Source organism: Xyrauchen texanus, chromosome 17 (assembly GCF_025860055.1).
Source record: "Xyrauchen texanus isolate HMW12.3.18 chromosome 17, RBS_HiC_50CHRs, whole genome shotgun sequence".
NCBI lineage: Eukaryota > Metazoa > Chordata > Actinopteri > Cypriniformes > Catostomidae > Xyrauchen > Xyrauchen texanus.
Genome location: NC_068292.1, coordinates 36,730,145 through 36,755,228, shown reverse-complemented (window position 1 = coordinate 36,755,228; position 25,084 = coordinate 36,730,145). Strand labels below are relative to the sequence as shown.

Sequence of the window (25,084 nt, the reverse complement as noted above, 5' to 3'; positions counted from 1 at the left end):
GTCACTGGCAGCATTCATCTTCACCCCGCAGCCAGTGATCCACAGCTCTGTTTACCCTGTGATATGTTAAACAGACCAGCTCTTCTTACACTACTTCTCACTTCAAAGAAAAACTATTTTGACGTGAGAGCCACTAAACAATGATGAGAAAGGAAGTCTTAGCAATGTAAACCAAACTCTGCTCTCCGCAGGTTGAGTGGAGGATGCCAGACAAACTCCTTTATGGTCCTTTAAATGTGCCAACACAATTGCTCACCATGGCAAGCACAAAAGCAGACATCTGTTAATCAAGGAAGCCCTTCCTAAAGCAGGGCACTATTTTGACTGAGCAGAGATTAATGCCTGGAAAACTGTCTGCAGTATCTACCATACTTCAAATCACATTGTGTAGGAAACACTAAACGAATCCCCATAGTAACCTGAAAATTCTACTCTTAAAATGAAACATTTCCATTAGAATGTTTTGATAACGGTGACCATTTTATATTATATTTTTATTCGATTTTTAAATGTAAAGCATTTGTTCACTCCAAACATGATAATTCTCTAATAATTTGCTCACCTCATCCCATCCCAGATGTAAATGATTTTCTATCTTCTGGTGTTCTGAAAGGTTGTTTGGTGGTTGCTTACTTGCCCAAGTCAAAAGAGCTCACCCCACAAGTCTATACAATATTCTAGATATTGCAGGGGTCGCTACTTGAACGCAAGTTTGAGACTTCTTGTGTGCCAGGTGTAAACTGTAAATCAAATTGTTTAGAAAAGTAATAGTACACAAGCCACATTATTTGAAGAATAATGTCTGTAGCACAAACTACACAGGACAAGTTTACTTAGAATTAGTTTGTTGAAATTGTATGAGCAATATTTATTAACCACTAATAACCATGTGCATTTTAGAGCAGCTCTACAATATATGTAAACAGTAGATACATGTAGTCAATTAGTATTACTCTAGTTACTAGTGTAAATACACAGCATGAAAATGATAACATTCAGTATCAAAATACAATGTATCAACCTTCCACAACTACTTCACACTCATCTAATGAGCATAGAATCGCCCATTTGTCCGGAATAAGCAATATCCTTTCTTTTTTAAGCCAAGGATTCTGGTCGAACTGTTCTCTTCCCCAGGGAGCTGAGAGTGGTGATGAAAAATGAACACTAAAATGACCTGTGATTCCAGGAGGTATCTCACAAATAGGTCAGTGCATCTGGGAAGGGGTAATGGCAGTTCCTAAGAGAAAGACAAGCACAAGCTTAGAACAAAGATAATGAACAACAGACTATTTTCTCTTTTGCTGCATACTGCACTCATTAAACAAATTGCCCTTTTGTTCACTTACAGTACATTAATGGTTTAAGATCTTGTAGTTATCGATCCATAGTATTTGTACACTAGCCTCTTTACTGGTTGCACTGAACAGATTTCACGTAACACAAATAGATAGAAGTACAAACTTGAGTATCAAGAAGGAAGGAAGGTGGACTTTCCATGTTATATACACAAATGAATGTGTTATTGCTAAAGATTCTCCTGCACTTTAACTTCTTTAACACCATCCAGCCTCTTTGACCTGATTAAGCTCAGGGCGATGTAGCTGGACGCCCCCATGATCAGCTGGATAATGAACATGGATGGGCAGCATTTGAGGCTTCAGGATTCTGAGCCAAAACGATGGTGGTGAGTAGCAATGCAGTACTTCAGAGTGCTACATTCACTTTTATCTAAAGCAACAGACAGATCTCTCAAGATATAAATTTTTTGTCAGTATGTGTGATCCCTGGGAATCAAACCCACAACCTTTAGAGTTGGTTGTGTCATGCACTACTAGATGAGCTACAGGAACATATAGTACTGCAAGTCTATTCATCTTTTAATCAAAAGCTTTCAGTAGACTCAGAGGGTAGAGACACAGGGGGCTCAGCTGTCAGGGTGGCTGGGGAGGCAGAGTCTTCAAGCATTGGCTCGTGGACCTTGGTGGGAATGATGGGGATCTCTGGCATGGAATCCACTGTAGGAGGGTCAGTATCCTTCACAACCCCCACCGTGAAGTCCAATCCGCTCAGTGCCATTTCGATAAATTGGGCCAGAGACCATGGGCTCTCATGCCTTATGGCCATAAGGCACGAGAGACTTAACTGACCTGTTTAGCATGGTGGTAAAGTTGTTTTTATATTGGATATTCGTTAGACATTCGATCCTTGCTTTATCGTCAATTGGTATGTACTGTATTTGCAAAATAGTGGCGGTTCGTGCTTGTGTCTCATTCAGATAACACTGAATCATATAGCAAAAGTAATTATGATGTTATTCTACAAATGTAATTGTTTTAATCATCAAAAGTGAAAAATGCAAAACTGCGATCCCAACAAGGGCAATCCAAGATAGGTCACAAAAGTGCAAAATGCACAAATATTAGTTAAGAGATGCATTAATGCATGATTACATTAAAAAGGTGGTTCTTTTTACATGTGTAATGTTTATGTTGGTAAACAAATTAAGCTAAATTTAGATTTTCTTAAAATTTTCTTAGGATTTATATCCCTGTTATAACCAGTGTTGTGTAAGGTTACTTTTAAAAGTAACTCGTTAGAATATTGCGATACGCCTTAAAAAGTAACTAAATTAAAATATATTATATTTTATGGAAAGTAAAGTGTTACTTTACATTTGCGTTACTTTTTCCTCACAGCAACTTTCTCTTCTTCTATGCTATGCATTCCATACAAATAAGCCATGCATTGCATACAAGAAACTTTACAGGTCATGCTAGCTATTGTACAACACTCATGTCAAAACAACATAGTAAACCAACAGATGTTTAGAAAGCAGGTCTTCACATCATATTTATAATAAAGAATCAATAACATGAATATGCATGATTTGTTTTTCCATCAACATGGCAGCCAATATGAATAATGAAGAATAAACACTGTCTTACCTAAGTCCAACCTGCATCATATATGATCATAAGCTTTACCTATCGACAATGCCAGAGTCAACTTGAGATGTTCTTCAGAAGTCAAGATAAAATTCAGTGGGGAATGCCAGTCTAACATGTTCAAGGAATAAGTCTGATGAATAAATAAATATTTTTCACTTATGTCATCTCTCGTTTTGAGTTGATCCACGGTGCATACAGACGCCACAAATTCAAAAGGGCATGTTGATGCAACTTGAATGGAATCCTTTTTAATGCTACCAAAATGTCATAAAAACGGTTTGTTTCATGAATCAAACTACTTGTTTATTATAAAACAAAAAGGTAGAATGTTTTTAGAATCTAAGACATTATCTCTGGGTACACAATCAATGTAGAACGTTGCTTGGAATCACTGATGGTTTCTCATCCCATTCTCTTAGTTACCAGGTCATAAACCAGTTATTTTTGGGGCTTCTTTTCCATGCCAGATTGCTAAACCTCGTCCATGTGTACGACTATGTCGTAGGATGAATGCTAATGTTATTAATGAGTTCGCTATGAATTTTGCGAACAATTTTAATGTTTCTGACGTTCATCCTACTCGGACCCTGAGTTTGGACTTTAATTTTGTATGTACAACTATTTTAGATGAAGTTGCACCCTTGAAGGTGAGGCGTGTAAAAACTAAAGTAGAGCCTTGGATTAATGACACTACATGCACACTTAGACAAGAAAGAGAACAGAAGAACAGAGCGTAAATGGCGAAATGACAGTCTCCAAGTGTCCTATGATATTTTAAGGGACTCTCTGCATACATATCAAAGTGTGGTTAAAGCAGCGAAGGCACAGTATTTCTCTAATATTATTGAGAGAAACTGTCATAGATCTAGAGTACTATTTAGTACTATAAACTCCACCTAATGTAATTGTGCCCGATATTTCTTTTTTTTATTCTGATATTGACACTTGCGAAAATTTTAAGACATATTTTGTCTCAAAGATTGAAAAAAATTAGGTCTCAAATTCCTCCTGCTGTTTGTGATGTATCCGTTTCACCATGTTGTCCTTTGAGTTTCTTCATCTTTCTAGTTTGGCTTAAATAGTTGACCAGTTGATGCCATCAGACTCCCTACTTGCTATTGTTTCATCAAAGCTAATCAAACAGGCATTTGATACTGTTGGCCCTAGTGTCTTGAATATAATAAATAGCTGCATTGCATCTGTGGGTCTGTGCCAGCCATTTTTAAACATGCTGTGGTGCAGCCTTTAATTAAAAATACTAATTTAAATCCAAATGATTTGACTAATTACATACCTATTTCAAAATTGTCCTTTCTCTCAAAGATATTGGAGAAAGCAGTTCTCAGTCAGCTGCAGTCTTTATTGAATAAGAATTGCCTTTTTGAAGTATTTCAGTCTGGATTTAGGGAACATCACTGTACAGAATCTGCACTTGTTCTCAACAATGTTCTATTAACTGTGGATTCTGGTAATGCTTTAGTTTTGATGATACTTGATCTAAGTGCGGCATTTGACACCATAGATCACAAAATTATTGCACGGCTTGAACGGTTGGTAGATATGCAAGGTGCGTTTTTAAATTGGTTTAAGTCCTACCTAACTAACAGAAGTTTTTCCGTTGCCATGGGTGAATTTACACCATTGTCTGCACCACTTGTGGGATTCCTATGTGGGATTCCTCAAGGATCCATTTTGGGACCCATCCAGTTTTCGTTATATATGCTTCCAATTGGCGCTATTTTAAAAAAACACAAAGTATAATTCCATAGTTATGCGGATGAAATATATATGCCAATAAAAAAGGAGGATAATTCATTAGGGCCTCTTCTAGCATGTCTGAATGATTTAAAAACATGGTTGGCTGTCAATTTCCTGCATTTAAATGAAAAAAAAAACTCCACCCCCTAACGTATCTGGGTCTGCCTGTTTTGGTTTAGGCCCTATATCCATTAATGGAAAACACATGCTAAAAAACGTAAGGGTAATTATTGATGACTCCCTAAAATTTGACAAACAGGACATTTTGTCCAATTAATTTATTTGTCTTAATTTTTCCAATTAAGAATTTTGGCAAAAGTCAAGCCATTTTTGTCATTTTAGGATTTGGAGAGAGTGATGCAGCCATTTGTGTCATCACATTTGAACTAATGTAGTTCCTTATATGTAGGGATTAGTCAGTCAACATTGACATGATTGCAAATTGTTAAAAATGCTGCAGCAAGATTGTTGACAGGTTCTCGAAAGCGGGACCACATCACTCCAATTTTGTTTTCATTACATTGGTTGCCAATTCGTTATATGATTGATTTTAAGATTTTGTTGTTTGTTTTTAAATCTCTAAATGGTATATCACCAGCCTATCTCTCAGATTTATTACAGATATATTTACCATCGAGAACAATTAGGTCCTCTGACCAAACATTACTGATTGTCATGAGGTCTAGACGAAAATTTTGGGGTGATCGTTCTTTTTCAGTGTTGGCTCCAAAGCTATGGAATAGTTTGCCTTTGTATATTAGAACGGCATCCACAGAGGTAGCTTTTGAATCTCTTTTAAAAACTCATCTTTTTTCTCTGGCTTTCTTGTCTAACTCTTACTGATATGTTGCAGATATGTAAGTAGCTTGTTGTTTTATGTGAAAAGTTAAATATATGTGTTGTATAATATTAGTGTTTTGTGTATTTTTGCTCTTTGCATATGTTTAGAAATTGGTCAGCTACCTGTTGTTTTTAATTGTGCTATATAAATAAACTACCTTAACTTACCTTACATTAGTCCTGATTTCTCGCAATACAGTGACAGTAGCGGTGTACAAAAGCAATGTGTTTCTTTATTTAAAAAGTAACTCAGATATTATGGTCTAAAATAAAAAATATTGCGTTACTTTACTCGTTACTTGAAAAAATCGGATTAGTTAACGCGTTACTTTTATCGCGTTACCCCAACACTGGTTATATCTATTTAATTTAAACTGAATGCTTTATTGAAATACATTTATTTAACTTTCTGTTTTTTTTACCTAAAGATCTCACATCACCTGCAATGTATTTATACATACCTGCTACATATCTTACACAGCTTTGATTTTTGTATTTTTCTGGAATTTATAAAATACTAAAATCAACCTAATTTATTGTTCATTTCATCTAATGATGTCACACCACCTGTAATGCATTTACACACCTATAACACACCTTTCGGAAATATGATATATATATATATATATCAACCTCCTCTTACACAGGCCAGACTTCAACTTGTGTTACCAGCATGCCTACCTCAATTAATCATGGCAAAGCACTTGCACTACCCACTAGGCCTCATCTCAACCTGCGTTGCTGCTATTTAATATGCAGCAATCAACTATTTTAATAAGTGACCATAACTTGTAGTTTGGATGATGCGTGATATATTGGAACACATGCTCTTTGTGTTGCCAAGACCCTGCGCTATCCATTGAGCTACAGGACTTACTCCAAATGACCTGGAAGGCTCACATTAATCATTGATACCATTGTATGCTCATGTGAAGCCCGTAATATTGTTCTTGTTCCATGTTACACAAAAGTTACTTATAGGTTATTTAGCTGAATAGCAAGCAGATGTTTTCCAAACAATGAAAGCAGATGTACAGATGTCCAAATGTTCAGGAGGATATTTCAAAAACCAAAGATGGGAAGGATTGTTTTTTTTTAATTCTTATTATTATTATTTTGGGTAGGATGTGGTTGTGAAAGCATTAAATGTGGTGTGACATCACTGATGTGTTATAGGTGTTTGTAAAAATATAACAGGTGGTGCAATATCATCAGGTCACTTGATCAGGAGGTTATCAAAATCAAATCAAATCATTTTTATATTCACACAACCATATACACAAGTGCAACAGTAGGTGAAAGTCTTGTGTGCAGTTCCGCACATATACGGATTTGAAAATGTCAAAAATTCATACAAAAAATACAAATAATAATATTTCAAAAATTCAAGTCGAGTAAGATTTGTGACAGGTAGTCTGACATCCCTAGGTCACATGACCAATAAGTTATATGTATCCAAAATTAAAGTCATATAAGGTGGAAATGTTTTGTGTATAGATGTGTTATAGGAGGTCTGACATTCATCTATTTCTGTAAGATATAAGTTAAAATCAATTTTAGTTACATTACATTGTTATAACATCATTACTTATCAGCCATTTATGGCGAATTAATATTTTACATTTTCTAATCCATATAACTTCCTGGTCATGTGTCCTGTTTATGTCACACCACCTGTAATATATTCACAAACACCTATAACACATTTTACACTATTTTGGTTTAAAAAGTGTATTTATGAATTTATTCTGAATATTAAAACAAAAATCAAAAACAAAAAAGAATTCCTTTGATTCAGGCCAGACTTCAACTTGTGTAACCAGCATGCCTACCTCAATGAATCATGGCAAAGCACTTGCACTACCCACTAGGCCTCATCTCAACCTGCTTTGCTGCTATTTAATATGCAGCAATCAACTATTTTAATAAGTGACCATAACTTGTAGTTTGGATGATGCTTGACATGGGATTAGAACACATGCTTTTTGGGTTGCCAAGACCCTGCTCTATCCATTGAGCTACATCTGGATTTGAATTTATAAAATTCATAAACAATACAGAAAATCATAAACATATAACAGGTTGTCTGACATCACTAGTTCACATGACTAATAAGTTTTACTTTGGATACATATAAGTAATATAAGGTGGAAAGTTGTTGCATATACGTGTGCTATATATAGGAGGTCTGACATTCATCTTTCTCTGTTAGCTATAAGTTAAATGCAATTTCAGTTACATTACATTGTTATAACATCATACATCTTTATGACTTTAAATGTTTAAATGTTTTAAATGCAGATAAATAAGGTTCACTGCTGGGTTCATGTCGGGTCTAGTTTTCGATCACAAAGGAGACGGACACTGAAATAGTGGACCCAAACGCAGAGACTTTAATAATAAAACAACTCTCAAACAAACAAAAAGGCAGAGCCAAAAGAAAGTAGAGGGAAAAAACGGAAAAAAATCCACTAGAAGAGGTAAACACCGGTTTCTTGGAAGAGAGTAGTAAAGTCTGGATTGTCATCAATGAGACTCGAGAATGAATGAGTTGAAGTGTTGAGTTTAACTTGCATTCTTATTGATGGTGAGATTGGGGACAGGTGTAGCAGATTATTGAGCGGCTCAGAAGACTGGAGCGTTAGATTGGGTGACAGTGGGAGAAGGGGAGATCAATGGAGACAGCTATTTATCTCTAACTTGTGAAGAGAATAGAGCACACAACATAACATTAAACAGACATAATAATGCATAGCAAGAACAAGAAACCATATAAAAGGAAATAAAAAATAAAAAATAAATTTCTAAAAAAATGCCATACCAGTTGAGCTACAGGAGACTATCCTGTCTTCCTTCTCTTTATCCTTTACTTTCTTTTGCTGTCTGGAAAAAAAAGAACCTGTGGTTCAAAAACATGGATTGGATTGACATTGACAACCTGCTGCACTGTACAAAGGCCAGAAAAGGTTGCACATTATGAGGCAGCTCAGATCTTTCTATATATCAAGGTATTAGAGATGTTCCACCAGTCTGTATATTGACCAGTGTTTGATTTCATGGTGGAGGAGCAACATCAGCAACCAGTGAGTTATTCAAAGCACCAGTAGAAACTGATCAGGAGAGCCAGATTATATCCCTCCTGAACTCATTGGAGGAAATGGAAGAGGTTTCACAATTGGAGTCTTTAATGAAGAATTCTGATCATAGGCTCCACAACAGTGTTCGAATTGAGTCAGAGCTCCCCCACCCCAAGAACACTGCTCCACAAGAGCCTGCAGCAACCAGTAAATTAGATCACATTGTTTTAAGAAGTGTTACTGGTTATTGTTTTTGCCTAGTGCCATCAGGAAATCAATCAATCACTAGTCAGTCTGTCTGTCTGTCCAAATTAGTTTAGTTATTCATTTCAACACCTTCATACTCCTAAAAACTGTCTTATAGTAGGACAGCAGCAAAGTTAAAATGGAGGCCAGGTTACAACCTTAAAGCAAATAAAAGAAGAGAACATGCTGAGGGCGAGAAAACCCAAGGCAGACATGCAAACAAATTACAGCTGGGATGCATGAGTAGGACAAGGCCACAAGAAAGGAGATACTTATTATAGCTGTATGGTACATCTAGGTTTTTGAACATTTAAGCATTTGAATCTGCTGAGAGTATAATTGTGCCGTGACATTAAAATATGCTAACGAAAAGTTCATGCTGACCCTTCTAAGAACTGCTCCCAGTCAATGACTTTTATCTAAGAAGAAAGTCCTTTGGCCTTTGAATAATTTTACTGAGAGTTATATAAACTTACCAAGGGATGCTATCTTTTTTCAGCTGTACAGTTATAAACATTGTTTAATTGGTCAAATAACGATGACTAGTTTTCCGCATTGCTGGAGCACAAGTCTTTCATCTTAGACTTCAAACATCTGCTTTTTAAACAGTCATGGTCCTTAAGGAAATCTCACTTTTGGACACAGAGGGTTGAAGTCTTTGACTTGGATACAGAGGCACGCTTACTCAGGCACACTTTCCAGTGCATGAAATTGGTAAAAATTGAATACCTTTTTTTTTTTATTAAGCAGCCGGTCATCCACATAGAGCTAAAATTAGACTGATGCCTGTAGGCTGAGTAGGAGGAGACTTTATGTATCTAAAGTCAACCTGTTGATGCTAATGGCTGCCCAACATCTGGTCTCTGCCAATGGATTACCCTTCATTTTACCCTTTGATGCAGTAAATTCAACCAAATACCATAAATTGAATTTGGAAAAACAAATCAGGTCAGTCACACCCAACCTGATATGAAGGATTACTTCAACCTAAAAATAGACACATTTATTTTTCAATTAATTACCAAACATAAAAATAATGTATTCATCCTCATATTGTTCCATAACTGTATGTAGACTCAGGTCCGGATCTAAAAATGTAACATTAGGAGGGCAATGACACACACTGATGCGGGGGGTGGCGGGCTTTTTACAACAAACATAATTTCAAAGCAGATTTACAGAAAATCATGCACTACAGGCATAACAGCTGTTATTTTTCTGTTGATGTCTTGAAGTCCTCTATATGTGGTTTAATTCCCCTAAACCCCCCACCACCTATTCTTTAGGTCTATGCTTTTAAGTATCATAAAAGTATTGTCCATATGACTTGTTGTAACGAACTGGCCATGGAGATGGTATTTGGATCCATGTGCAGGAAGTTTATTAAAAGAGACACAAGCAAACAATACAAATCAGCAGACCAGATAAATCTAATAAACCAAATAGACAGTCCAACCAGGCAAACAAAACAAAGGTAATCCAAAAATTTGTAAATCCAGAAAAAAAGGTTCGCAATGAACAATGGTACTGCATGGCTACACACACAGACACACGCACGCACACACACACACACACACACACACACACACACACACACACACACACATGTTGTGTTTCCATGTTTTATGGGGACTTCCCATAGACATAATGGTTTTTATACTGTACAAACTTTATATTCTATCCCCTAAACCTAACCCTATCCCTAAACCTAACCCTCACAGAAAACTTTCTGCATTTTTACATTTTCAAAAAACATAATTTAGTATGATTTATAAGCTGTTTTCCTCATGGGGACTGACAAAATGTCCCCACAAGGTCAAAAATTTCGGGTTTTACTATCCTTATGGGGACATTTGGTCCCCACAAAGTGATAAATACACGCTCACACACACACACACACACACACACACACACACACACACACACACACACACACACACACACACACACACACACGGTAAACAGGAAATGAGCAGTGAAGAAATGGGTGAAGATCAGATTTTAGGAGAGGACTCCCTCTGGTGGTTGACAGGATGGGTAACAACCTCAGATGTTACAGATGAACAGCTCCTGGTGTTCTTCTGCTGGGACGTCCCCTTGGTTGTGGTGCTGGATGATTAGGATGGGCTTGGTGGAACTCTTGGATCAGGGACAGGTCCAGCATGTCCTTGGTGGCTACCCACGATCTCTCCTCCGGTCTGTAGCCTTCCCAGTCCACCAAGTATTGCATCTGGCTCCCTCGTCGCCTTGAGTCCATGATCTCTCTGACTATATATGCTGGTGCTCCATCAACCTCCAATGGAAGCGTAGGCTCAGGATTCACGATTCCAGGGCCAGACGCCAGGTGGACCGGTTTTAGAAAGGACACATGCAATGAAGGAGAGATGCAGTAGTTAGCAGGAAGCTCCAATCGGTAAGTAACTGGGTTTATTTGACAGATAATTCTGAATGTACCCACATATCGTGTACTGAGCTTCCTACAGGGTAGCCACAGCTTGAGACCCTTGAGGATAATCAGACACTCTGTCCAAGCTGAAAGTTGGGGTGAGGGCACCTCCATCGGTCAGCCTGAAAGCAATGTCCTCGGACCACTCGCTGTAGCCAGACATGTGCGCTGTCCCTCACCCTCTCCCTAATCAAATCGTCCACCACTGGCACTGTAAATGGATCACCTGACCAAGGCAACATCTGGGATTGGTAGCCCAGCATGTATTGGAAGGGGTTAGCCCCATAGAGGTATGAGAGAGGGAATTCTGTGCGTATTCGGCCCAGGGCAAGAAGTAATTCCACTTCTCCTGTTCACGCCTACAATAGCTCCGAAGATATCTGCCAATCTCCTGGTTTAAATGTTCCACCGGTCTGTTGGCTTGGGGGTGATAGCCTGAGGTGAGACTCACATTGATGTCCAGTTGCTTACAGAACGCCTGCCAATCTCAGGACGAGAACTGTGAAACTCGATCGGACACAAAGTCTTCTGGTAATCCATAGAATCGGAATACTTGATGGAATAGAGTATTAGCAGTTTCCATAGCCATGAATAAACCCTTGAGAGGGACAAGTCTCCATGATTTTGAAAATCTGTCGATAATTACCAGTATGGTGGTGTAACTGTTGGAGTTTGGCATGTCGGTGATGAAATCGATGGACAGGTGGGACCATGGTCTTTGGGTTATTGGCAGTGGTTGGTGTATTCCTTTGGGCAGTCCCCTAAGGAACATTACAAAGCAGGTTATACATCCTGATAGCCATGGTAATGAATTCTGACAGAGTAGAACCCTCACCCTTGCATATCAGTTCTGCCTTGAGTTCTTGGTGAAGCCCCTCATGGAAAAAAATTTCAGAGCGACATAGTTCCACCCACATTGAGCCACTAGCCTCCCGATTACAATTGCGTAGTCTGCTGCAGATCGATGGCCCTGGCATAAATGTAGCAGCTGAACAGAAATATCTTGACCACCCATTGTATACTCAAAAGTTTGTGGATCTGCTGAACAAAGTAGTCAAACGAGGTCTGGATTTGAGGATCTTTGTCCCAAACTGTGACGGCCCAATCAAGTGCTTTCCCGTTAAGCGGAGACATCATAAAAGGTAAATTTCTTGGTGTCTTGATAAAATTATTCAGATTGTTTAGAGAAAGACTTAACACTGTCGTAAAACCCCCTGGCATTTCTCAGCAGAATCATCAAACTTATCAGGAAGAACAAAGCTTACTGGTTTAGCATGGGAAGCTGGCAGTGAGTGAATGTAGGGAGTAAAAAATTTGTTGCCGGCTCATAGGTTGTTCAGCTGGTCTTGATAACCCTTTAACACTGGTGTGCAAATGCAGCCTGGAGCTGTGAGACTTCTGCTGGATCCATGGTAGGCAAAGAATTTTGTAACAAACTGGCCATGGAGACGGTGTTAGGATCCATATGCAGGAAGTTTATTAAAAGAGACACAAGCAAACAATCCAAAACAGCAGGCAGAGAGATATAGTCGTAAAGAAGGCAGATAAATCCAATAAACCAAATAGACAGTCCAAAACAAAACAAAGGGTAATCCAAAACGTAGTAAATCCAGAAAAACAGGCAATGGTCATAACATGAATCAAGAAACATTTGCAATAGAAAATCGTTTGGTAAGACAAGGTAAACTGGCAATACTTTACAATGAACAATGGAACTACATGGCTGTGTAAACATGTGTGTACATACATGTGGTAAACAGGAAATGAGCAGTGAAGAAATGGGTGAAGATCAGTATTCGGGAGAGGGCTCCTTCTGGTGGTTGGTAGGATGGGTAACAACCTCAGATTTTACACGTGTGCCCTATATACCAAGTCTTTTACAGCCATACAATAGCTTTGTGTGAGGAACCTGCTGATAACAACCATGCTTGACAGCCATGGTCACCATTCACGTTTACTGTTTGGAAAAGAGCAGCTTAAACATTCAGTTTCTGTATAAATAAATCCTTTTGTTCTTCCAAAGAAAAGAAAGATAGTCATATGGGTTTTGGAACAATATGAGAGTGAGTAAATAATGACATATATATATATATCTCCAAAAATGCACTAACATAGGCTACTGTACATTAATGCAGAAAGACAGCGCTCAAGTGAATGCACTCTTCAACTCTTCAGAGAGAAGCAGGAACTGAAAGTGAGGGTATGTTTAAATTTTGCAACTCTTCAGTGCTTTCACAGACCTGTGATGGTGGATTTAAACATCTACAGCACTTCTACAGTAGATACACTCTGACAGATCAAACATTAATGCTACTTATGTAGCTCAAGAGAAGATTGGCTTAATATTTTTTTTCTCTCTTCTGTGTCAGTGGGAGGAATATGTTATCCCATTTTTGAAGTAGAAGTCAAGTCAAGTCATTTTTATGTGTACAGAGCTTTTCACAACACACATTGTTTCAAAGCAGCTTTACAGAAAATGATGCATTAACAGAAAATGAAACTGTAATATATATAAAGTCTTAGAGTCATCATTGTGTAGTTTGATTAAATATGATTGTAAATTGTGTATAAAAATCAATTATTAAATAATTAAATAATAATTGTATTTAGAACACCAGTGAGCAACCCAAAGCTGACTGTGGCAAGGATCACAAAACTACAGAAGATGTTGGTTACTGGAGAAAAATAACCTTGGGAGCAACCAGGCTCACTGTGGGGGCCAGTTCCCCTCTGACTAAACAGCATGAACATAATGCCAATATTAGTTAATTATGTGCAGTGCAAACCATGTTTTAAAACCTGGTTTGACTAGTCTCTTTGAAGTCCATCCTGGATTAACTGCAGAAGTTCACATACATGCATTGTCCTTTGTTAGTTGGCTGATGAAGGCATTTGTTGTCAATTAATTGATAGTCTATGTATTCCATTTTAAAAGTGTAGTCCATCATTAGACCAAGGTGATGCAGGAGGAGATCAGTGAGGTGCATCGCATTTCAACCGGCAGGTCATTTTGGTGAGGTCCATCCTAAGCTCAAGGTTCAGGCAGTGGTATATGAAGTATCCCATGTCTTATGGTTGGCGTTAGCATCAGTTCCCCCACTGAAGTCCATCAATAGACTGAAGTGACGTCTGGCTGGCACCGGCTGCATTTAGTCACCAAGCAGCAACGGAGCTTGATCTGGCCGGCTCTGATAACCTTGGGATATGAATCTCGAGGGATGTGAGGGATATGAAAAACTTGAATGTCCCTTAATGGAAAAAGGTTTCCCACACCTGATTTATTCACTAGAGTAATCGAGCTTGAAATAATGATCGCCAAGGAGATTTTTCAGAATTTTATTTTTGAGTGTATTATTCCATAAATGGAACTCTAAAGACAGAAGAGAGAGAGAGAGAGAGAGAGAGAGAGGACAAAATACACTACTGTGCAGTTCTCCTTAAAAGACTGCATTTTTGGGGGAATTAAATATTCCGATGACAGAGAGAAATCTGCTTTCAAGTCCAAATTTGTTCTTCTCATCCATTACAACCAAACACTGATCTCAACAGATTCCTTAATTATTATAATTTTTTTTAAAGGACTGTGGCAGTACCATAGTGCATTGATGGCAACACATGACATGGTACTTTGAAATACAGTAGAACCAAAATGTATTTGGACACTGAATTTTTGTAAGTATGAATGCCATTGCATTGTATAACAAAATATTAAACCAAGAGGCATTATTAAGAAGAATAATAAAAATTAAAAAAAATATTTAATAAAAACAAATTGGTTCTAAATGATAAAACTATGATTTACACAATGTATTTGGATACTTCCTTATTGTGAAGAAGTCTGGAACATGTCTAATCTAAAGAACAACACCTGTGTTATAAATGAAAATGGTATATGTTAAAATGAAATGGAAAAAGTGGCAGCACTATGCATATATTGTTTATTTTGCACAGACGCGTTTTGCACAGTGCGGCCACTTTTTCCATTTCATATGTTATCTTTTAGGCCAGCACTCTTAAAATTCATTATATACACTGAGTGAAGCCTGCTCGCATCCTCACTTATATGTTAAAATGAAAATTTCAAAAACTTTTCAGGAACAGTTGATGTACTTTCAATCTAGTAAAGACGTGGCTTGTGCATTTCTTCTGTTCTTTGTGTTGCCAATAAGTGCCCCACTAAACAGGACATTGTGAAAGATCAGGCAAAAATTATATAATTGTAAAAATCTCTGTGTCTGGATCAGGCCCATAGATGACAACCATTTCAATCAAATATTAATGCAGTCCTTTGGTTGCATTCATTCACAGCTGCTGGCCACTCTCTGGGCCATTCTGTTGTCCCATGTGGACCCTGATGATGAGGTTAATTATCTCAGCTTTTAGCTGCACATTAGACTGTCTTGTTGCTTGTTCATGTTCCAATGGCTCACAGGTGTACCCTGAAGTGGCCCTTTTGGTCCAGCGGGTATCCGATCAGAGTGAGCGGTGCCACACAAGAGACTATTTCAAGCAGACAATGTGTGTCTGGTTGATATGCGGTTCTCTTTGAAACCAGTTTCTTCCACTTAGCATCTAAAATATCTTTGTCTGTCCAGTGCAGCTTTCATTCAGACAGCAGTCTTCAGATGTGCATTTTTGTGTCTAAATCAAGCATCACTAATACTATTGCTCATATTTAAGTTTAAGAATTTGTATAAACTCTTGGTACTATACTTCAGCATAATACTTGTCCCACACTGTTGGTGCTACCGATATAAATGATACCTCAGTCAATGATACCTTAGTCATTATTATTCTTGGGGATTTCAACAAAGCAAATCTCACACGTGAACTGCCCAAACACAAGCACATTACATGCCCCACCAGACACAGGAATATACGGGATCATTGCTACACAACAATAAAGGATGCATATCGCTCTGTCCCTAGACCAGATTTGGGACTCTCTGATCAATGTCTGGTTCATCTTCTTCCAACCTACAGGCAGAAATTAAAATCAACAAAGCCAGTAGTAAGGACTGTAAAGAAGGACCAATGAAGCAGAGCGGGAACTACAAGCCTGCATCGATTGCACAGATTGGAGTGTTTTTGAGGCTGCAGCCACAGACCAGGATGATCTCACATATACTGTTACATCATATATCAGTTTCTGTGAGGGTGTTTGCATTGCTTCTAGGATTTTTTTAAAGTACAAAATCGACAAACCGGGGTTTACAGCAGAGCTTAGGCAGCTTCGTCTTGCCAAAGAAGATTCTTACAGGGGTGGGAATAAAGTCTTGTACAATCAGGCCAGGAACACACTAAATAAGGAAATCAGAGTGGCTAAAAGAAGCTATTCTGATAAGCAGAAAAACAAGTATTCAGCTAACGACCCTGCATCAGTGTGGCGTGGAATGAAACAACTCACAAATTACAGGACTCATACCCCCAACCCTGTGGTGGACGAACAACTGGCTGATGACCTGAATGTGTTCTACTGCAGATATGAAAGGCCCAATCTCACACCCCACACCCACTCTGACCTTCACACAAACACCAACACCTCCTGCAAACCCCCTCATCCCCCCTCCTGCTACTCAACCTGCACTTAAGATCTGTTAAGATGATGTGAGCTGGGTCTTTCAGAAACAAAAGACGAGGAAAGCTTCAGGCCCAGATGGCGTCTCACCAGCGTGTCTTCAATCCTGTGCTAAACAGCTGGTCCCCATCTTAACAAAGATCTTCAATAGATCACTGGAACAGTGTGAAGTCCTATGCTACTTCAAATGCTCAATTATTATTCCTGTCCCAAAGAAACCAAAAATCACAGGACTTAATGACTACAGACCTGTCGCTCTGACGTCTGTGGTCATGAAATAATTTGAGAGACTGGTGTTGGCCCACCTGAAGAGCATCACTGGACCCTTTCTAGATCCCCTTAAATTTGCTTATCAAGCAAACAGGTCTATGGATGATGCAGTCAACATGGGACTGCATCATATCCTGCAACATCTGGACAGACCAGGGACATATGCAAGGATCCTTTTTGTAGCTTTCTGGTCTGCTTTCAACACCATCATCCCAGCTATACTCCAGAATAAATTACACCAACTTTCTGTTCCCATATCTATCTGTCAGTGGATTACCAGCTTTCTGATGGACAGGCAGCAGCTTGTGAGACAGGGGAAACTCACTTCCAGCGCCTGTACAATCAGCACAGGTGCCCCGCAGGGATGTGTGCTCTCCCCACTACTCTTCTCCCTGTATACCTATGAGGGTATACATGGGGTAAAAGGCTCAATTGTTTTTATTTTCTTCCAAAACACTAAATAGCAACAAAAACTACCACAGCACTTGCCTAAACAACTGTTTGTTACTATGCACCGCACAGTTTTCCTGATCAATGAGATCTTTGTGTGTAAAGGTTGATTTTGAGGTAATTTAATCTATTTTTTATTTTATTTTAAATGTTGTAAATTTATGTAGCTTATGAAAATCCCTAAAATAAACACATTTCTTTTGAGACAAAATACTAATATATCATTTTCATTTTTGTTTAAGGTCATTAGATCAAAACATTTTCAATAAGTTTTAATAATTGCAAGGACAGCATTTGGGGTATAAAAAAATTAACAAAAGCCCAAATTAAACACATTGTAGTGCTGGGAATAGATTTGTTATGAACATTTTTCAAAGTGGGCTCACATTGACTGATCCAATCACAATAGAGAATATTTTGTTTATAGAATACTTGAAATGTAATAAAATGCCAAATGATTTAGCAATTAACAGGAAATTGTTGACTTTTTCTGAAGTAGTTATTTTGAGTAAGCATCATCTTAATTTGTTACTCAAAAAAGCATCTTGCTGTCTCAAAATTATTTACATTAGTTGACTGTGACGCTCACAGTCTGTGAGGGCTGTGCACGGCCAGCACTGAGTCACCTAATCAGCCGGGAGTGGGATAATGACAAGCCGGGGGGCCAGTTCGAGAGAGATATACGCGGCCGCTGTGTGTGTGCGTGTCTATGTATTTTATGTTATGTTTCAGTTCTTTAATGTCATTAAAGTTATGTTGGCTGTTCTGCCGGTTCCTGCCTCCTCCTTGCCCATCATGAACCTGTTAAACTGGTGCCGAAATCCAGGAAGGAGGAGGGATGCACTCTCGTGGAGTCCTCGCTGCTGAGAGGCCAGGAGACGAGCCGCGACCATCTGCCCGGGGACGGAGGTGTCGCTGTCAGATGCCGGGAGTTGGAGGAACTGCTGCCATCCTCCAGGAAGGGGAGGAGTGTTTCGTCCACCAGAGGTCGGAGGATTCGCTGCTGTCCACCAGGGGAGGAGTGGCTGTCGTCCACCAGAGGGCAGAGGAGTGGTTGAAGACCAAGCGACGGTGTGTCCGGGGACCGGTGAGCAAATTTTTTTCTCTCTCCCCCTTGCTCTTTCCCTCTCTCCTCTCCCTCCCCTCGTCTCTCCCAGGGCTCCAGAGAGCCGGCTGCAGGACGTCTGGAAGGGCAACATCTCCCCTCCAGGAAAGGTGGGGAGGGGAGTACATCATACCAGAGGTTTCCCCCAGCCTGAATCAGGCAGTGGAGGAGTGTGACGAAGAGAAGGGCCGGGCCGTGAGGGTGCACGGTCGGTGCTGAATCACTTAATCAGCCGGGAGGAGGATAAAGACGAGCCGTGGGCACCAGTTCGAGAGAAATAGAGACACACGTCTACGCGTCTATGTGTTTTATGTTATGTTTCAATTCTTTTGTGTCATTAAATTTATGTTAACTTTTCTGCCAGCTCCCGCCTCCTTGCCCATCCTTCACCCATTACACTGGTGCCGAAACCCAGGAAGGAGGAGGGATGTGCTGTCGTGGAGTCTTCACCGTGGCCATCCGCCAGGGGATGGAGCAGTCGCTGCCGTCCGTCAGGGGAGGAGTGGCTGTCGTTTGTCAGAGGGTGGAGTAGTGGAGTAGGACCAGGCGACGGTGTGTCTGGGGACCGGTGAGAGAGGTTTCTCTCTCTCTCTCTCTCTCTGTCTCTCCCTCCCCTCATTTCTCCCAAGGCTCCAGAGAGGCAGAGAAGACCTGCCGGCAGCAGGGCGGCCGGAAGGGTAGCACCTCCCCTAAAGAAAGGGAGTTTACCCAGCCTGAATTTGGCGGTGGAGGAGTGTGACGAGGAGGAGGGTGTGGCCGGGCCGGTGCTGAGTCACCTAATCAGCTGAGAGGGGGATAAAGATGAGCTGGGGGCACCAGTTTGAGAGAGAGCGAGAGAGAGAGAGAGAGAGAGAGAGAGAGAGACACTTGTGGCCGTGAACACCAAGTCTGGGGTAAAATGCTCCCTCACCAAATTTTTTTAAAAACTGAATTTTTATCGAAATTATTATTTAATTTCACAAAATTGATATTGCTCCATCATTATTCAACAATGTATTTTTTTTCCTTGATGCATTTTGTGACCATAAAAAAGCCAAATATCCTTAAGAAGTGCCTTTGGCCCCATTATAACCTAAGTAGGTTGTCCTTAGTGACATAATTCCTTGCTCAGTGAATACTTGCATTTGGCTAGCTTCAACTGAGTTAAAATGACCAACCACATAACACATCATGAGAAATAAGGAGACATGGCGCATTATCTCACAAACAAAATTACTGCCGGTGTGAGTCATGCTCCCCTTCAATGCAACAAAATCATTATTTTGGCTTGGATATTGCATCCCCTATTTCATCATCATCACTTTGTGATGTAGGCCAGAATATAGGACAGAACATGGAGGAAAAAAAACATACTTATGTAAGGCTTATATATACATTTTTGAGCATTGGGTGTTTTGTGACCTTTGAAAGAAAAGCAGATGCCTCTGGTTGTTGGGGATCTGAGGTGAGAACTCCCATGTGACTTGAGGTGGCACAGTTTAATTCAGCAGACAAAGAGAGAGACTGTGTGTTATTTGTAGTTAACAAGAAAGAAACCGCTCCTCTTGATTGTCTGAAAGAGCTAAGCAAAACTATTAATAATGTTGCAAAACACTGCTGCAAAAGATAATGTTCCTACATGATTAATTTGAGCAAATAATTCAAACCAATATGACAAAGTCACACCTGTCAGGTGCTTATTTTGTGATTGAATCAATTCATGTAGCCTACATTAATGGGGAATTTCTAAAACAATCTTATATCATTCCTGAAACACAATTGGAATTTTTTCAGAATATGCTACAACTGTATCTTTACATCTTCATTTTTTTTTTTAATAAATCTAATCCCCTGTCTGATATTCAAAAAATGACCGATGTTTCCTGTTAGCTGCAATTCTGGAGTTCTGGTGTTGTGACTTGTAGTCTACTGTGCTCTGCTGGACAGTTAACCAAAATGCCTCAACAAGGAAGAGACTTTCTGAGCTTCCAAACCTGTCATAGGACTTCACGTTAATACTGCATTTATAAATAACTAGTCATCAATAAACTTTCCATTACAAACCATGTTCAAGTGCACAGCTATGTTTATTGCTGCAGATATAATAACTGTAGTAAAGAGTCAGCTTGTTATTTCATCCATTATAAGCACATGTGGTCACCTTTTTAGGCAGCCTATCTAGAAATCACAATCATGCCTTTTAATTTTTTCCATATAAATGGTATTTAAATATTTCCTCATAAAGGTCATTATTTCCTTAACTTGAATTACATGCACTCTCGCACACACATAAATGAAAATAATTTGCAACATGAATAAATGTAAATGGAACTGTTACAGTAGGTTAATGTAAAAAAATAAAAAAATCTGAACTGTTAATGTACCGTAAGTTTAATGTAAAATGTTACAGTAATAATAATAACTAAAAAAACAAGAATGGTATTTGGTTAACAGGTCGTACTTTAAGATATACAGTAAAACATTTTTATATATTTAACAAGAAATTTAATTATTCAGTCAAATATTGTAATTTTTTCATTTATAGATGTAAGAAGTATGAATTAACTATATAATCAACAATATAGTAGATATGTTATGTTTAACAAGAGAATACATATACTTTTACGGTAAACTACTGTTAAACAATAACTGTGCGTTTCCATAAGACCCTGCTTGATCAGTCACGTCATTATATTTAATTTATACATTTATACATTGGGTGTTCTATGCTATATTTTATGTAGTTTAATGTTTATTGCATTATTTTAGTGTCACATGTTTTACCCTGATGATGTTTTGTGTTTGTGTGGGTAACACTGTGCACTGCCTCTTCATGTGTATTAGTCATTGCACCTGGAAGAGCCAATCTTGATTACCTTAAGTGTTAAACAATACATTCTAAAGTGAAAAGCAGATTTTAGTTGTTCCAGAGGGTTAGTATATTATGTTTGTATCATTTAATAATATAAACGGTGGTGAACTGTAAAATACACATGGCACCAAAATTACATCTCATAATGCCTGAAACATGGCCACTGCATTTTTTTTAAAGGTGACTTTCTCCACAGCTGCCGGTATTTTACCGTAAATTTAACAGATGTATTTAATGTATTTATTTACAGTGAAAATATATACAAAATAAAATAATTTATATATAAATATATCATTTTTTTATTTAATTTACAATTAGAATGTAATGTTACATGGTGAATAGCATGATTTAAGTATTTATTTACAGTGCAGGAATATCCCTCAAGCCTATAAAGCTCTCACTAGTCTAGTTCAAAATAATAATAATTAAAAAAAATATATATATATATAAATATATATTTGGATCCCACTCTAAAACATACAAGAAGCATGGTTTATGTCACCACTAACAAAAAGATCCCACAGTATTCTGTGAAGTACCATTTTATATAAATAACGGTAATTATTCAGTACCATGAAATCACCTAGCTTTGACTGAAATATGGTGTCTTCAGAGAAAACAGAGAGCATGAAATGAGTGATAATGCATATTTAGCTGGGCAATCAAATCTACAAATCAGAAATATTAGTCACCACCATGGTGTCCTTGAGTAAGGCACTTAACTCCAGGTTGCTCTGGGGAAATTGTCCCTGTAATAAGGGCACTGTAAGTCGCTTTGGATAAAAGCGTCTGCTAAATGCATGAATGTAAATAGAGGAAGACAAAGACATCTGAAACAACCTTATGCTAAAAAAAAACCACGTTTATTAGAAACCAAACTCTGAACAATCAGAGGTATTAAAAACACTTCGCTGCGAAGCATACACTGAGTTTACAAGGAGTGTGAAAAAAAGAGAAGGAAACTCCACATTGGAATAAAAAAAAAAAAGCACGAAAGCACCCCTCCCCCATCCCATTAATGTAATGTATAACAGATTTAACCACACTGGTGAGTTTGATCTTGGTTTCTCTTTGAGGAGTGTGTCTTGCTCCTTGCATGGACAACAAGGGTTCTGTGAGTGAGGTGTACACGGGGACAGTTTGAAATCAAAATAGTGATATCTCAGTATCTAACAAAAGTAGCAAAAAGTTCAGAGTAAACAAAAAGTGTGACCTGCCTGATCTAGGCGTGGACTGCCAACCAACAGCCCAACCACATCTACATTGTAAACAAACCAGTTGATCAGTTCTTGTTGCCACCGATACATGCTGCTGACCTCCAGCCAACCCAAACAAAATGCACCATCCATTCTAAGGCAAACAAGCCGTTTGGGGCATTTAATACTATTATAAGATGCATTGCTATAAGTCACAGGATTTTGCATCACATTTCATCTGGAGACTGAAATAGTGAGGAGGAAGGAGAAGAGAAAAAAAAAAAAAAAAAGTACGACGGAGAATTAAAGGGTAATCACATTGCAAAACAGTCAAAAGTACTTAACATTTCCATCCCATTAATATACAATAGAAAAATGACACGGGTTTGATATTAAAGTCTGTAAAACTTCCAACAAAATCAATGCATGAATATGAGCTGGTGACCCTTTGAAACGCGGGGACGTTCATGCATCTGCTGGTCTGAACGCATACAAATCAGTCTACGGGTTTGGAGATGTCGTGCTCCGGTTGTTCCGAGGAAAACTTCAGTCGTCGGACCGCTTCCTTGATCAGATTACCCGACAATATGAGTTCCTGGAGTAGCTCATGTGGGTCGTCCTCGTCGCCCGCTGTAACGTCGATCCTCTTTCGGTTCCACGAGGATTTGATATGGCCCCATTCCTGATCGCTGGATCCGGACGGATTGTACGGACTGGACCGGCTGGTGCGTAAACTCCGGCTGCGTAGACGCAAACAGCATCCGTTGCGCCGCTGACCGCCCGCCGAGCTGCTACAGCCGTGGCTGCTGTTTGTGTTGCTCGGTTTGACGCATGTGCCGCTGGCGAGACCGTGTAGACGTGACATCCCCTTATGGCTCGAGCTATTGTTGTGAAGCTGCAGCGCCTCGCCGATCTTCGACACGAGCGCGTCTACTTCCTTAGAATCCACTGTTACCGACTGTTCCAAAAGGATGTAGTTCTCCTTTCGACAAGGCATTTTGAAATATATATGTATATATCAAAATATCCGGGCGCGATTTATGTTTTTATTCAAATGGATAGGATCGCTCTGCCGGCGTACCAGTTCACCACGCTGCCCAACAGAAACAGCTCGAGGTTGATTTGTAAACAATTGATGACGCAGAATCCGGAACGTACCATTTTTTATGGAGAGGGGCGTATGTTAGATCCGTTTGAAAATGTATACTAAAAATTATCATACGGAAAACTGGAAGTTGGATGCCATTTTGTTTTTGTTTAAACTTCTAAATGAACGACACTTGCCAAACTGTGTGCTTGCTTTATTATTCATAGCGGTTATATAAATTTGGGCACTCCCATATGGCTCGAGAGATCTCCGGATCGTCAATCAACATTACATAACAGTTCACTGCGTTTTTAAAATGATGTACTGTTAGAAAGCTACACGTGTGTGTACACACCCTAATTACTTACGATAGTGCAGGTGAATGTAACATTACTAGGAGGTTTAACCTATGTACTCCATTTCTCAGGAGGTTTTGAATTGCAGGCATTGCCATCAAATCAAAATCGTTCTTTCTAACCTCATTTCCATATTAGGAGCTCGAGCCATCATCTCGTGCAGCCCATGTGAGCCGGTTGTTGTTTTTATCTCGAATGTGTGGCCATATTTAAACTTTAAATGCATCATGGGTGTTTCGCCAAAACGATATTACATTCTCGGTTCTTTAGCGATCAGGCATGTAAATCTATCACAGCTAGATCTACAAAATGCCCAGATCATGTAAAAATGTTCAAAGCAATTAGAATGTTCTGATGTATTTTGATGTTTTATTTTTCATATATCAAAGTGATGATGAAACATATAGAACCGGATTAATCCACACTGAAATTTCATGAGATGCAACTGGCTGTCAAAAATATTGATATAACACACATAAGCTCCACATATGAATCTTCTCAGGCACTTTTTAAATCTAAACAGATGCACAATTTACATGACTTCAGTTGTACACCCAAATGACAATAGCCAAATACTTTTCATGTGTTACACTTGCTATAGTTTACTTGCATTGCTTCTTGGAATATCAACGGAAATGTAAATCAAGTCAATCACTGAAACTTCAGCGCCACCGTGAGTATGAAATTGTAATACATATGTGTACACGCATATGGTATACTTAGAATTCACCACTGTAACACAGAAAATCAATGTGATATAATTAGTTGGTATAGATTGTATTGTGTCCACTTCAGTGACTGCTTTAATAGGCACACCTGTACACTTATTATTCATGCAATTATCTAATTAGCCAATCATGTAGCAGCAGTGCA

The 25,084-nt window shown here is 38.8% G+C and overlaps 1 protein-coding gene across 1 annotated transcript; it reads right to left on the bottom strand.

The window, feature by feature from the left end:
* Positions 1 to 23,030: 23,030 nt before the first annotated feature.
* LOC127658303 (GSK-3-binding protein-like) lies at positions 23,031 to 24,122 on the bottom strand. The gene has a single exon (XM_052147512.1). The coding sequence runs from the start codon at positions 23,763 to 23,765 to the stop codon at positions 23,265 to 23,267; it is 501 nt and encodes a 166-aa protein (XP_052003472.1). The 5' UTR covers positions 23,766 to 24,122; the 3' UTR covers positions 23,031 to 23,264.
* Positions 24,123 to 25,084: the final 962 nt, after the last annotated feature.

Coding starts and splice junctions, on each gene's coding strand:
- LOC127658303 (XM_052147512.1), bottom strand. CDS start 23,765: ATGCCTTGTCGAAAGGAGAACTACATCCTTTTGGAACAGTCGGTAACA.